The 15,629-nt window shown below is 40.3% G+C and overlaps 1 protein-coding gene across 1 annotated transcript; it reads right to left on the bottom strand.

Moving 5' to 3' along the window:
- Positions 1–9,970: 9,970 nt before the first annotated feature.
- On the bottom strand, positions 9,971–14,954 carry LOC4350315 (AP2-like ethylene-responsive transcription factor BBM1). Its single transcript, XM_066305119.1, has 7 exons — positions 14,551–14,954; positions 12,592–12,674; positions 12,259–12,347; positions 12,076–12,149; positions 11,944–11,994; positions 11,564–11,640; positions 9,971–11,090 (listed from the first exon to the last, which is right to left on the bottom strand). The coding sequence occupies exons 1-7, from the start codon at positions 14,889–14,891 to the stop codon at positions 10,315–10,317; spliced, it is 1,491 nt and encodes a 496-aa protein (XP_066161216.1). The 5' UTR covers positions 14,892–14,954; the 3' UTR covers positions 9,971–10,314.
- Positions 14,955–15,629: the final 675 nt, after the last annotated feature.

The following is a 15,629-nucleotide window of genomic DNA, read 5'->3' as shown; positions in this document are numbered from 1 at the left end:
CATATAGTACTTGTTTCCTGAATTTTAACGAGCGTTAAAACTAATGCTATTACTGAATTTTAAAAGGAGAAATAAACTATTAATGTTTGTAAGCCTGCATCAATAATTGGTCTCGTTTAATTTTCGTCCTACAGATCCTTGTTTACATATTACATATTGTATCAAGAATTTTAGTAATTTTTCCTAACAAAATTTATGCAGTGGCTCAACTAAAAGAAAAGCTAAAGTTAACTGAATTTGGATGAGATGGTATGGGACCATAGCGCTTCATGAGCCTTAGGACCATAGCTCAATCAAGTTTTGTTTTAGTTCAGATTGCACTGTTTTCACCTGCATATTTTGGAACGCAGAACACGTGACATGATGGACTGTACAGAATCAAACTATGTGGTTATGTGCTACTAACTGCTAATCCTTTCTTGAGTTGAATATCATAGTTCTTACCAAACTGAGTAATTACTCTTCAGTAAGTGCAACGGAGTTCAGACTGAAAAAGAAGTTGCCATGGCCTTCAGACTTTCAAAGTATATGTAACATGGACTATTGAACAGTTGAACTGTATATGTTGAATTTGTTAACTCTTTGTGAATGGAAAACCACAAATTTCCTACAACTAATTTATTGGCCATCAATTAAGCTCAACACAGTAGTGTTGTTGATACTGAAACTATACTTTTTCTTTCCTATTTAGTTTGATTATATCCTGAAGTCTGCCTGTAAACAACGTTTTCTTTGTTACAATGACTCAACAGTATATACAGTATGAGGCCCTAAGCGAGTGAATAAATATAGTTGTGCTTCAAAATCTTATAGTACCATATAGTATTTCTTTCCTGAATGCCTTTAATTTGATGCTAACAAAATTATAGTATTGTAATAATTATTGCCTTTTGAACAAATTTTGTAGAAGACGAAAAACGTAGTTGATCCTGGGCAGGCAGGAGCATGGCATCATCAACACCGAATGGAACATGACGGGGCAAGAGGGCTCTGCTGTGAGAAAACTACTATTTTTTGAGTTAGTTTCTCCTGTTGTTTTTTGGGTTAGTTTCTCTTGTTATCTAGGACTGCCTCATGGGAGATTTGCAATGGGATATAGTTTGATAAGCCCAAATGATGTTGATTCTATCAAGTCCAGGAAAAGATTGCTTCCAAACCCACAAACTAGTGGTAAGATTCTTTTGAGTTCCAATCTTCAACCATTGTGTCCTCTTAGAAGGTTTCAATTTATCAACACCTAAGGAAACCTGGACAAATAGACCTTACAAGAACATCAACTTTTGCTTGTATGTGTTAATTCTGCTCTTTTTTATTTTTCACCTTCTCAAATAAGGATTTGTCTACATATGAAGTATGGAACACCCTATCCTAGGATACCAATCGAAATCATTTAACCTCACAGTCATAACCAATCATTTATTTATTTATTTATTTATTTATTTATTTTATAACCTTAACTCATAAAACTTGATTCTTTAAGCTTAGTATTAGAGGAATCAAAGCAATTTTGATAATATTAGGTACACCCAACGTACTAAATCTTTTAAAATTTATCAACTCTACAATGACTTTTAGAGCTGAACCCTGCTATTTAACCTGTGCTTTCTTGGATGATACAACATGCTGACTGAGGCCATAGGAGCCTGAAGAATGGACAAAGAACACTTACTTTATACATGTCTGATCATGGGAGAAGAATAGTAAATAAATAGATCTGGGAATAAAGGAATTATGATGAAATTATCGATCAAAGCAATTCATTGCAATTTTGTACTAAATATGAAATTATCTATCAAAGCAATTCACTGCAATTTTGTACTGCTTTCAATGAACTTTATACTTGCAAATTCAAATGTTCCCATTGACTTGGATGCTCCCTGATGATTCCATCAGTTTCTGTAGTCTATACATGTTATGAGTTGATGATATGAATCACAGTTTTTCATGCAGCAAAATACTAACATATATGTGCTCTATCACCAATTTCTTTCATTATAATCTCGGTTAAATGTTTGTGTATTGACGGTACTATAGAAGTTAACTTGCCATTATAATATGGGTTAATTTTGTCTATGAATGGACAGTCACCATCAAGCTTAATGTATGGTGTATCAAGCTCCTCAAAAAGAAAAGCGTATGAATCAAATCATGGAGATGGTGGTTTTGCTCATGATGATTTAGAGACTATGGTGCTGATCATGATGATGATATTGGAGAGTACTATGGTGATGATCATGATGATACTATGAATAGCTGAATTCTTATTCTTGTAATTCATTCGAATTGATTAGCATGAGATTCATTAATGTAACGCCCCGACATTCGTTGGCCATAAACACAGCTAACTCACACCGGAGTGCTATGCATTACCTGTGAGATAGTACCAGTCCCAGGATACACTAGCTGGTATACACAAAATAAATGTAGAATCAAAGTAAACAGCTTTATTACATCACTGGATAGTAGTCCTTACATAAGTTGTCATCATGGACAGGCCCATAGATGAGCAACACAACACTACAGAAAACCATAAAAGCGACGGCGCAGAAACGAACAGCATGAAGAGACTAAGCGACTAAGCAACTACGCAACTACGCAACTACGCACTAGGCAAAGAACCTAGGCAACTAACTTATTCCATAGGCAAGGCTTAGGGCTAGGCACGAAACATCTAGAAGTCTTCATACTCGGCTTGCTCCTGGAGATACTCCTCGGCGGTCAGGATGACGTCTTCATCTTCGAACTCTATAGATTATTGTAAGGGGCAAGGGTGAGTACTTAACGTACTCAGCAAGCCAGGGGAAAGAATGACATGTTTGGTTTAAATAAGGAGGCTAAGGTTTTATTTGCGAAAGCTGCCTTTTTGGCAAAGTGATTTATTTCACAAAACTCCTAATGAGTGAATCAAGTTTTAGTTGTCAGGAGGAGGCATATTCTATATCGCTGCCATTGTTACTTTGGTGTGGAGGGGAAGATTATGTTGTCTGCAAGATAAAAGGAAAGTTAGTTAAGGTTTAAATCGGCTAACGAATTGTGCAGGCAAAATAAGCAAAGTGAAGATGTACCTGAGGGACAACATCAGGAAACAGATCTGTCATGTACATGGAGGCTGGCTGATGGAAGATATGTTGCTTCCATTCTCCCCACCATCTGTCAAAGTTTCTGCTCCTAAACCTTGCCAGCTCTATGTTCTCAATGCTGCCTAAAGGAGGTCCTGGAATGTTGAGCAGCCGATCCATCATCAGGGTTGATGAAATCTCTCCTCAGCATTGAATTTTGTCAGCAAAGAACAAGCTGATTGGGAGTTGGCCCATTCCAAATTGCCTGGCCGAGCTCATCGGATGATAGAATTCATAGAAGACATGAATGTTACTCTCTTGATGAATGTCGACAGGAAGGATGCATGGGCTGATTGCAGCTGAGAAGACTTCTCTGGATTTTTGGTATCTCTCATGATTGATGTCTTCAAATCTAAAATCTGATGGGAGATCCAGATGTACTGAGTCTTCATAGGGGAACCAGACCCGAGCATCTTTCTGAAAGCCTTCATAAAAGCTACAGAACTGGTCCTTGAGCAATTCGGCTGTTAATTTTGCTCCTGCATCGGCTGGTGTGGTGGCATACTCTCCATAAGACATGCATCTGCGATGCGTTCTTCTCCATCGTCTTCTGTGATCGGCTCCAATCTTGGGAATTCTGCTCCTGTCACGGATGGCCGATTGACAGCTTTCATGACTATCAAATTTAGCCAAGTTTGCAGTAGCCACCATGGTCCACCTGCTCCAACCACCGAGCCGACAGCTATCTTAGCCGATGCATTGTTCAACATTTGGTACAGATAGCCGATGAGGATTTTGCCTAAGGGGAATTATCTTTTTGATTCTAAGGCTTCGGCTACAAACTGTTAGTTGGTTGTAGGGCCACAACTTGATCCATAGAAGAGAAATTTCTCCAGCCACATCAGTAGAAAGGCTACATGCTCTCGAGAGGTGACTGGCCCTTTGCCCATATATGCTGCCACATAACCAGGCCAACCACATATGCTCTTGGTCCTGAAATCGAATTGATTCTTGGTGTTCAAACTCATAGGATTAGCCGATGAGGTCACATCTAATCCAGTGATCATGGTGATATCGATCAGAGTTGGGGTCATCGGCCCATGGTTGAACAAAAAGGCGTTGATAGTATTGGACCAGAAATAGGTGGCAGCAGCCATCAAGGGTTCATCTTTAGCCGAATTTGCTATAGTGAGGGCGAGTGCTTGGCCGAGTCCAATTTCATCCCAGTGTGTCTGCTTGCTAGCCGATATGCGCTTATAACATGTGGTCCAGCTTTTCTCAGGGGAGGTTTTCTGGAGAGATGGCCAAGATTTGAAGGTGTTTTTCCAATGACCTAGGTTAGGGTTGGCCAATCTGAAAGGGATTCTGTTGGTTTTGGCAATGATGAAATCAGTGGGGTCAAGATCGCCGATCGGACCAAGGAAATAGTGATTCTCATGCGATAGACTTGGAACTGCGACTAGATTGGATAGATGCTACGAATCCAAAAGGAATAGAGAAGAAGAAAACAAGATGAGATGAAGAAAACCGATCTATTGCGCGGGGAAAATGGATCTAGCCGATGGGCACGTACCTCAGCGTACTCGGCTCATGGTGCGACGGACGGGCTGGCGGAGGTCGACATCGCTACGGGCGGAAATTTGGCCGGAGAGGAGATCGCCTGGAAATCGCCTTGCACACCAAGGGGATTGCCGGAGAGAGAGAGAGAGGACGGAGTTTGCTTCAGCAGTGAAAACGGAGGAAATGGTGTGAAACTTCTCGGGGATAACGGTTAGTATTTAAAGCACTAAGTAATGGTCGGAAAACGGCAAGTGTGGATTTCTCTCGGAGTCGATGTATAGCAAATCCGAAACATTATCCAATATTCCGGACTTGGGAGGCATGTGTTAACGACCAAATTTGGTAATCCAAGTATCGGAGATGGAGATGAAATCGAAGTGGAATTCAAGATGGAGATCGCTCCGGAGACAGAGTAGGATCAACTGAAGTCCGAATCGGCTGCGACCAGGATCGGCAGAGTCCGAGTTAGACAGGGTTAGCCGATCGAGCCAAATCCGACAATATGACAAGGCATACGTTGTCGGGTTGAGTTAATAAGCTTCATGAGGATTGCCACGCATGGATAGAGTCATGAGAAGGCAATTGTATCTACGCCCTCCATCTACTTTTGATAGTCCTATTTCCAAATCTGAAAATTTTATTTTTGATAGTCATATTTCAATCCAACAACCTATCCTCTTAATGGCTTTCTCGGATTTAATGCGTCACTCTCCATTCTTCCACACAAGATTGGCTGCATGGGCATCGAGAAATGTAAATATTAATGAATCGCTTGTTTACGAGGAATAACTAGTAGCATGTTTAAATGGACGATAAGTAGAATTACTTATACTTGGTCTGTGTGCCAAGATGAAATATGATGATCAAAAGTAGACGGAGGGAGTATTAATTAGGATATTTTATATAATTTCCTTAGAGATATGTTTGGGCAAAAGTCTGCCGCAAAGACTTATGGTATCTTAGAGTTTGTCAGAGATAAGAGTCGTGTCCGATATGGACATATTTTGTAATCTCGGGTATAAATAGACCCCGAGCCCCATGTAATCAAACTAACACACGTTCAATACAATCTCGGCGCATCGCCACCCTTTTACTTTTGTTTTGTTTCGACGAGTTCTTGCTTTCGGGTCGAGCTGCATCGGTTTCGATCTTCAACGAGAGGTAAAACTTGTTATGGCGGCTTGCGTTCTTGTGATTAGTGCTTCCATCTTTATGATACTCTAATCTTGTTTATGTAATTCGTCGAGTTATCATATATCTTATATAATCTCTGGCAATATCGCTATTTATCCTACAATCGGCTAATGTCCGTCACTAGAAGGCGGCCGATTAGGTTATATATTGACGTTGACTTAGATCATATAGGATATCTACCACCTTATGAAACATCCAACGGCTTGATTGTCCAGATATAGTCCTTCTTTTCATACTTATAGCCGCATCAGTTGAATTTGATCTTATGAGTCGTGATTAGAATCTCAATCTCTAGCATGTCTTTGGTTGCCGATTAGGATAACATCGGGGTTTCAGCCGATCTTACATGATTTAACTACATTGATCTTATGTACTTGATTGACATGTTAAATCTGCCCTTTATATTAAGATCTTGTTGCATTTAAGTATATTAGGCTTTTGCTTGGTACATTCTACTTGCTTTAATATCCTAATATAGAGTGGTATCGGAGTATTAGCCGATACATGCTAGATCTATCTGATCGGCTATGCTATGAACATATATAGTCTCATTGTTAGTATATATTTTGATCTAAGTGATTTATACTGTCTCGGCATGGTGACCGATCTATCCCAATCACTTGATGTAAGTATATATCGACATAAGGATTATATATTGCTAATATCTACAGCCGATCGAATAGATTTAGTTCTTTCTTATTTATTCATGACTGCCGATCGATCCACATATGACATTGGCTCGAGGATAAATGATATGCCATAGGCAACTAGCCGATCGGCTATCGTTTATGGATTTAACCGCGGTTTCTTTGTCTTTGTTTCTTGTTGATTGTAGGATCAAATCAACTGGCACGCTCATATACTTAAAGGCAAGCTTTTGGACCTGCACTGGAGTTAAGCAGATCTCCTAGGCCTCATGTTTTTACATCAACAGATGGACGGTCCTCCACCTGGTGCCTGCGTCCCCTTTTGTGTTGTCCCTTACTCTCCTCTATTCCCTCCCGCAGTTATAGCGGGAGTGTCATAGACGATAGCGACGACACGGACGCTTTTGACTGGAGTTTCCGTCAATGATTTTTGTTGTAGACGTTTATTGATGTAGCTGATCATGAAGTAGCCGTGGTTGTCGGTGTAGCCACATATAGCCGAAGGCGAAAAAAAATTTACGCCATGGTGTGAAGACGAAACTGCAATTGTTAGCATCTTGCACCTTATAGATGTCAGAGGATGCTATTGAGGACATCTTACATATGTCAGAGGACGTCGTTGGCGATGAAGCCACCACTTTGGTTGGTCCTTCTGCGTCGTGTAGCAGTCATCATAATAGTGATGCCATGTTGATGCAGCCGTTGTCATCGTAGATGATGTTGATGTGGTCGTTGCCGTTGTAGAGGAGCGTCTTGCAGATTAATCTGTCCGAGGACGCGAGGTGTCCATCTATATGAACAAGTTGGTGGCGGCAAGTTGATGAGGATTACTGGTGGTTTTGAAGATCACTGGTGATGCAGTGTCGGCGGATGATAACAAACGTGTGATGGTCGACGCGGATGGCTTGGTGGCTTGGCGCTTTGATCTGATGCTGGTTGTAGTTGCTTCTTCAGGTCAAGAGGATCGCTTTTATGTGGCTAATGAAGGAACTAATCTAATCTAATGCTAATTAATGGAATTGGCGCGCGGCCGATGAGATGCTTCTCGGCGGACTCGTCAACGAGCCGCTCAGGCGCTGCTTCTGTAGATGATAGGCCGTCAAAGCTAGCTAAGCTACGCGATGAATGCGGTGCCCCAGGGAGAGCACATGAATTGATCTCGTCTCCCCGGGGCAGCGTGGACAGATGATGGATGGAACAAGGATCTATAGCTCTGATACCATATGAAAAATCTATTTGTTGTATTTTAGTATTTCTCTGATCTATTACTTCATGATCGGCTACATCGACAAACGTCTACAAGACTACAATAAAAATCATCGATGGAAACTCCAGTCAAAGCGTCCGTGTCATCGCTATCGTCCATGACACTTCCGTTATGACTGCGGGAGGGAATAGAGGAGAGTCAAGGGACGACACATAAGTGGATGCAAGCACCAAGTGGAGGACCGTCCATTAGAGATGCAATCGATGATGGTGACTTGAAAAAGATGAAGAAATAGAATATTTCAAATCCAGTCGCAATTGTTCGTTTAGCTCCCGTTACGACTGAGGGGGAATGTTAGAAGTATAATATGTTAGTTAAAGATAAGAGTCAAATACAAATTATAGAGATAAGATATATCCTAGAGATATAATTTTAGAGATAAGATAGAGTTCTAAAGATAGAATCCTAGAGATAAATCTACTCTTACTTGTATTGTATTCCAAGTCTCTGTCCCCTATGTACTCCTATATATACTCTATGAAAGGGTCAATGTAATAGATCAGAAAAATACCAAAATACAACAAATAGATTTTTCACAAGTTCTAGAACCCTTTTAGAACTTGTATCCCTTTTCTTCTTCTCATTTTCTCCACCAAACAAAGAGTTGTACCGATATTTGTTGCAATTTCGCTTAGAGAAGTGGGTCTCTAATACCCGTTGGCAACCTAGAAGGCACATAAGCCTTTGGCCGATTCGCAGAAGAAGCCGCCAACTCCACCAGTTTTGCACTTGAACCGAGCTTGTGCATCCCTTTCTTTCTTGGACTCATTCGGTGACCTGGACCGAGGCGAGGACGCAGCCCAGCCCAGGGCCAAGGTGAGCCGTCGACGCCGGCCGTTTCCTCCATAATTCCTCATGTAGACACCATTGCCGGACGGCAACAGTGATGGCAGAAGCTGCGATGACGACCGTGATCGCCAGCTCCAGGAGAGAAACGGAAAAGTTAGTTGGTGATCAATTTGCAAAACGAAGTTGAGTTTGAATTTGGAAGATTTGGTGATAATGTATTTTATATCTACACCTATCTCTAATAATTTTTTCATAAATATTTAAAACTTTTAGAAATGATCTTCACGATCAAGCTTCCAACAGTTAATTCGTTTTCATAACTACTGCATTCATCGGGACAGCTATTATGTTGTTGTTTTCCCCAAAACAGAGCTAAGCGAAAAAGGAAGTAAGGTACAACGCGACACGCGACAACCACAGGATTCTTTGCATCGTGAACCATCTGATTTTCATAAAGCTATTGCGAATCTATTTTGATTAATCAACACATGTATATGCTGTGAACGCGCGTATCTAGCTAGCAGCTGCGTCAGGGGATACAATGTATGACAATAATCTTCTGATGAGGTATCGCGAGAACATTTTGAGAACCGTAATATATGGGTGTGCTTGGTATGAATAAAACAAACACCAACTGAGCAGTAACCTGCACAGACGACCGGCCTGTTTTAGAATTACCGTCCAGCTGGTACACCGTACAACTTTGACTGTGAATTCGGGAAATTTACCAGTCCAAACTGAACACATTACCATCAGCTAGATAACTATAACTATATTGTTCACGGAGAAAGGATCAAGACAATGCACCGTGCATTGCAGGTGAAGCAACCGTGCGTAGGTTTAATTTGACTTTGCATGAGCACTAGTACACCACATGCATGCAATGCTTAATTTGGCATATCCTAACAACAATTGGAGATTCAAGCAATTTAGCTCTAGCTGCTGAATTTCACAGGTCAACTGTATAGTAGTATGTAACTAATTTAAGACAAGCCCAAAAAAAGAACTCAAATTTTCATCATGCTATACATATATATACAGCAAATGGAACTGTTTAATTAAACAGGATTTTTTTTCCTTCAAATAGTATGTGCATTCACTGAACTCCATTAGCTAGGTTGCTCATTCCTGAAACTATTCCACATTCCAAATGGAGCAGCGACCAGCATAAATTCCTACGGTTTCAAGAAAAACTACTACTAGTGCTCGATCAAAGTCCCCAACTGTTATTCTCAATCTCATCAAAGAGCAAATAGCTAATAATAAAACCTGGAAACTCATCAGGCGAAGTGCAACATTGTAAAATCTTGAAAAAGAAACAAAGTCGATCCAGCACAATAGTTACACTTAGCTTTAATTTAACCTGCTGACTGAATTATCAACAGTACTGCAACATAAACCTCTTCCATACGAAAATTTATACATCACCTAGCTCAGAAAGCAAGAGATGATAATGGCTGAATTATCAGCTCATATATATAATCAAGAGCCCTAAGTAACATCAGCATAAAATTCATATCTCCATGAGATATTTAGAGCTAATATTTCTAGCTAAAGGCAAAACTATAGATTGCATGCATGGTGGTGATAAGAAAGCAATACAAAATCAGCAAGCATGCAAGACTTTGTATGACTACTATATATCCCCCAGTTAATCAATCTGCCCAACAACTGTTAATATCACCTTTTCAGTAACTACTATAGCTAATTCTCCACCCAGCTAAGCATCATTCCAGACTGAGAACAGAGGCATCCCATGGCAAACCGTCACATTGTCAGCCTTCTCCACCATCTCTGACTACGGTGTCGGCAAAACCCAGCTGTTGCCCCCCACAGATTGGCCATAGTCGCCTTCTTTTTCGACATCGGCAAGAAGCGAACCCTCGGAAAGGTAGTACACATTACGGCTGCCATACAGGTCATGTGTGGTGTCAATGCCTGCCACACCATCTTCTCCATAGCCATGGATGCCCTGACCTTGGTCCACCGCTGTCGCAACCGGCATAGCATAGCTGATTCCACCCGGGAGACCATGAAAGCCATTTGTTCCATTGTACCTGAAGGAGTATGAGTCACTGGACCTCGAAGGCGCATCAACGAAACCTGTGACGTCTGGAACATCAGATTGCTGGAAGAAGTTGTGGGTGTAGCCCAAGGAACTAAAATGATGTAGATTGTGCAGGTTCTGCGCCGCTGTAACCACAGAGCTGTCCTGCTCTTGTTTCAACCATGCCCTGGGCTGGCCGTTGGCGTACTGCGAGGGGATCGGCTGCATGCTAATTGGCGACCATCCATTGTAACCATAATGCTGCGAACCATAGTTGCCAACCCCATTGGTGAAGTGGGATGATACCACATTATTGGGTTCGGTATTGACATTGATGTCCATGACATTATCAGTGTGATCAGAGGAGTCCTTCAATCGCCGGGTGGTTCCAGTACCAATTGGGAGATTGCTGCTTTCAATGATGCTCTTGACATCGTACCGGCTCATGTCAAAGTTTGTCACAGCATTGAGACCACGGAATTTGATTGCAGCGATATCATATGCCTCTGCAGCTTCCTCTTGGGTGCCTGCAAGGTTTGTTAATTAATCTCAGTATCAGCTTTGAAATGATTTTTAATCATAATTAAGGGTCTGAGTGATCAGTGATGTGAGACATACTCCATCCATACTCGTAAAGGAAGTCGTTTTGAACAGCGACACGGTCTCCAAAACACAACTTTGACTTCTTGTTTATATAAAAATATTTATTGAAAAGTGATATATGTATACTTTTATGAAAGTATTTTTCAAGACAAATCTATTCATATAATTTTTACATTTTTAAACTCAACAACTTGAGAGTTATTCATAATTTATATTCCCAATGTTTGACTTAAACATTGTCCTAAACGACCTACGAGTATGGAGGGAGTATGTGAAGAAAACAAAAGAAAAGATGTTCCAGCAGCTTGCTTTGTGCTTTTCATTCTTGCTTCCTTTTTTTAGGACATTAGAGATGATGGATTTGGTTGATGCTTAAAATATTAGGTTTGTGACTTACCAAATGTGCCCAAATACAGATCCTTGTTTCCTGCCACCCGTCCTATCCTTGCTTGCCACCTTCCATGCTGATGGTGTCTGTTTCACATATTTGATTCACTATTAGCAAAGCAACGGCATGTAATATAATATAGAAAATGGCTTTGAAGTTCATTGACACGGGATTCTTAAAAGTTCGATGTCAACACTTGCAAATGTAAGATTTGGTGCAACAGTTTAAAAAAGTTTCAATGAGCACAGTTAGAAAATTAACAGATCAACACAAATTATATTAAATTAATAAATTGTTAAACTAAAGTTTTCTTAAGACAAATATAACAACAGGAAAAATTAGACATCGCACAAGATAAAAGAAAACGACTCCAATAAAAAACTATGTACCTTGTAACACCACGATATATGGAAGCACCACGTGAAAATCCACTGCTTTTTCTGCATTAAATTATCTTATGTGAAGCTTAACCAATGTAGAAACCATTATGCTACTCTGTATAAATTTGTAACTGCACGTACCTTCTAAGGGATGCAACAAATTCCTGCCTATTCATGTGCTTCATTTCATCCAACTCTTTTTCGTAGTTGCTTACCTAATTAACAGCAATGACAATATATCATATACTAATAAACATGTATATTTATATATATGATTAAAGGTTGACATGCATTGCATTTTAAGAAAGAAATAATTATTTGTACCGGAAAATTCGTCGTCGTTGTAGTGCCCCAGTATTTAAGGGCAGCCAAATCATAAGCCCTAGCAGCTTTTTCTTCCTTATCATATCCTCCTGCATTGATTGCATATATGCCACTCATTTAATTTACACATACTACGCGCAAATGAAAACATGACGAATATATTTGCGTAAACAAACTTAAATATATACTTACCAAGATATACTGTGGAATCCAAAACAAAATAGTCCCAAGTTAACCAATGCAACAACAGAAAACAATGTAATTAGTTAATTAAGCAGCAAATTAGAAGCAAATTGTTCGTAGAAAAATAAGCATATATATGGGGATGTTTACCTTGTCTGCCTTTGCGAGTCTGACCTTCTCTTCTGCAGCTGTTATCCCAAAGATGGGCTTCATACCTTCCTGTCCACCTGTGCCTAATGAATAGGAAGAAAAGATACAAAGTTAGGTTTAAAAGGTTTTATTGATTTAACATAAGGGCCGTATATAACTACAACTAGCAATAACGAGTAATATGTGATATTTAATGCGATGTCCTGGCCAGTTTGATTCATCATAGAACTAAATTGATTAACCAGAAAATTGGAAACATGAAAGCTATAGCACCACTAGTAGTAGCAACTGACAAGCAACTACTGGTAATCTATTGAAGTATAATGGTTTGCAAATATTACTACAAACAATACTTCTTTCGTCTTAAAATATATGCACTCCTTTAACTAAAATTTTAAATTATGGAAGTGCACTTGTTTTTTTTGTTTCTTTGAGAGAAAGGGAGTGTAGTGTACTACAGTACTAGTTGGAGTGGGTAACGTATACTAGTCAGTTAATTAATCCAGTCAAACACGAGAACAGCAGCGGTTCTTGTCTTCTTGAGCCGATAAATATGACATGCATACAATGATGAGGCTAAAACACAATTTACAAGAAAGACATTAATGGTTCAGTCAAATCAAATGAAGGTGCACAACTCCCGCAATTAAACAAAAAAAGGCCCCGTGTATTAGTTAAATCGTTGATCGCGATAAATGAATATCACCAACTGGAGAACTCGTATATGCTCTCCCTCCGATTCTTTTTAATTTTACGTTTTGGACAATAACACCGTCTACAAGATACATCTTTAATTTTACTTTTCTATTATAATATATATAATAAATAAATAAATACATGTTTATTTTTATTATAGTATTTTAAAAGACAAATCTATATATGTTGTTCTAGTTACTTTAAACTAAATATTTTTAAAGTTATTGATAGTCAAAGTTATAAAAGTTTGACTTCAACCTTGTTTAAAATATTAATTAATATGGAACCGGAGAGAGTAGTAGCAGAGTATGAAAGCATAAAGAAGTTCTTGATAAAAGTTAAAAGTTTGAAGAAAGTTGAAAGTTTGAAAAAAAAAGTTAAAAATTTATGTGTGTGGAAAATTTTTTAATGTGATATAATGTGATGGAAAGTTAGGAATATTGGGGAAACTAAACAAGCCTCGTACTATCTGTTTCAGGAAAAGGCAAATATTACTGAGATAAAATTCAGAATAGATAAGTATCCAAGCAAGCAACTGAACTTTTGTATAAGGCCGAAAGTCTTATATATATGAATTACTAGCATACACGTACTGTAGAAATAAGAAAAAGCTAGAGCTATAGAACTCAGATTTTCTAATATTCTTCAAATATAATAAGCAGCTAGAGCATATCTGCGGCAATTACTTGCCAGTTGTAAACAAAGGGGAAAGATACAAAAGACAAAAAAGGAGAAACAAAAAATCTTGTCAGTTGTCACTCCAATAATACTGATAGAGTTGGTGATGAACAGTGAAATAATAGGGCAAAAAAAATACTAATGACAAATCAAATAAAAAACCCCAGTACGATCATACTCCTATATGATATACCTATACATACGTTCGGCAAAATTCATGATAAAATGTCAGGGCTAAATCGATGCGTACTAGAAAGAAATGAAGAACATGTAATATACACCTTATGTGTGCATTAAAACTCAAATACTATTATATCACAATGCAAAAAACACAACGAAAAAAAATATAATAGTACAGTAATGCATCGAAAAACCAATCGAATGAGCAATCCGATGAATCAATCGACAAGAGGAACAACCCAAGATCACAATCCAAATTAACTAAAGTGCATGCAATCCAAGAAATCACACCAGAAACACTACAAGCAAGAATGCAATCCCTACAAAGCTCAAAACGATTAATCTAATCAATTAATTTTCTGCACAAAACAGCAAGACCAAGATGCATGGTGAGAGACGACCTACTTGGTGACACCCCGGTAGATGGACGTCCGCTGCCCGAACGTGTCCATGGCCGCCTTCATCCTCTGCGCCGCCGCCGCCGCCGCCGCCTCGGCCGCGCCGCCGCCGTCGGCCGCCTTCGACCCCATCCCATCCGGCGAAATGCAGGCCGGCACCGTCGCGTCCACCGGCGGCGACGCCGACGTCGACACCGCGAGCGCCATCATAGCGTCTTCTCCCCCAACCACCGCGGGCGGCGGCTGGCTGCGTAGCCAGTTCTTGATCATGGACAGCCCAACGACCGACGAGCTGCCTCCACGGCCGTGCCCCGCCGCCGCGGCGGCCGTCTCCTGCTGCACCTGCATGCCGAGGAAGTCCTCCAGCTTCGGCGCCGCCGTCTCCTCCCCGCCGGCGGCCGCCACCGTGCCGCCGCCCTCATAAGCGCTCCCCCACTCTGCACATCAACACAATCAATTTTCCCATCAATCAAAATACAGAGAAAAAAAGATGATGAAAAGGGAAAAGATTTGAGCCACGGTGCATGAGATGGCTGGTCTTGCCTTGCAGCGGCGGGTGGGGCAGGACGGGGTCGGCGCCGGCGCCGGAGAAGGAGGAGGAGGAGAAGCCGAGCCAGTTGGTGATGGAGGCCATCTGGGGAAGAGTTGCTGCAAGTGTGTAAAGTATTTCTCTTGTTGGAGAGATGTGGACAGTGAGAGAGAGAGAGAGAGGTGGTTCTTGTCGTCTTTATGGGCAGCAAGCCCTAGATAGACTCTTCCTTTCTAGTCTCAGCAAATAGCAGAGGTAGAGAGAGAAGCCCTGCATTTGTATTGGGGTTATCAACACAGAGAGAGAGAGAGAGTACTAGTGCTACGCGTGTGTGTGCATGCAAATGCATGCGGTATGAACGCGCGCGCACGAGCGGGATGGTGATTATTACTGATGCCCCTGCGACACGCCGCGCTGCTTTGATTTTAGTACAAGTTTTTTTAAAAGTAAAATTGACATCGATTTTAGGTTGAAGTGCATGCCATGCAAGGTGTTTATACCTTTTTAAAACTTTTTAAGTAACTATCATATCGGATGTTTTGATACTAATTATAAAT

Source organism: Oryza sativa, chromosome 11 (genome assembly GCF_034140825.1).
Source record: "Oryza sativa Japonica Group chromosome 11, ASM3414082v1".
NCBI lineage: Eukaryota > Viridiplantae > Streptophyta > Magnoliopsida > Poales > Poaceae > Oryza > Oryza sativa.
The sequence above is the reverse complement of the archived record's forward strand: the minus strand, read 5'-3'. Positions and strand labels throughout refer to the sequence as shown.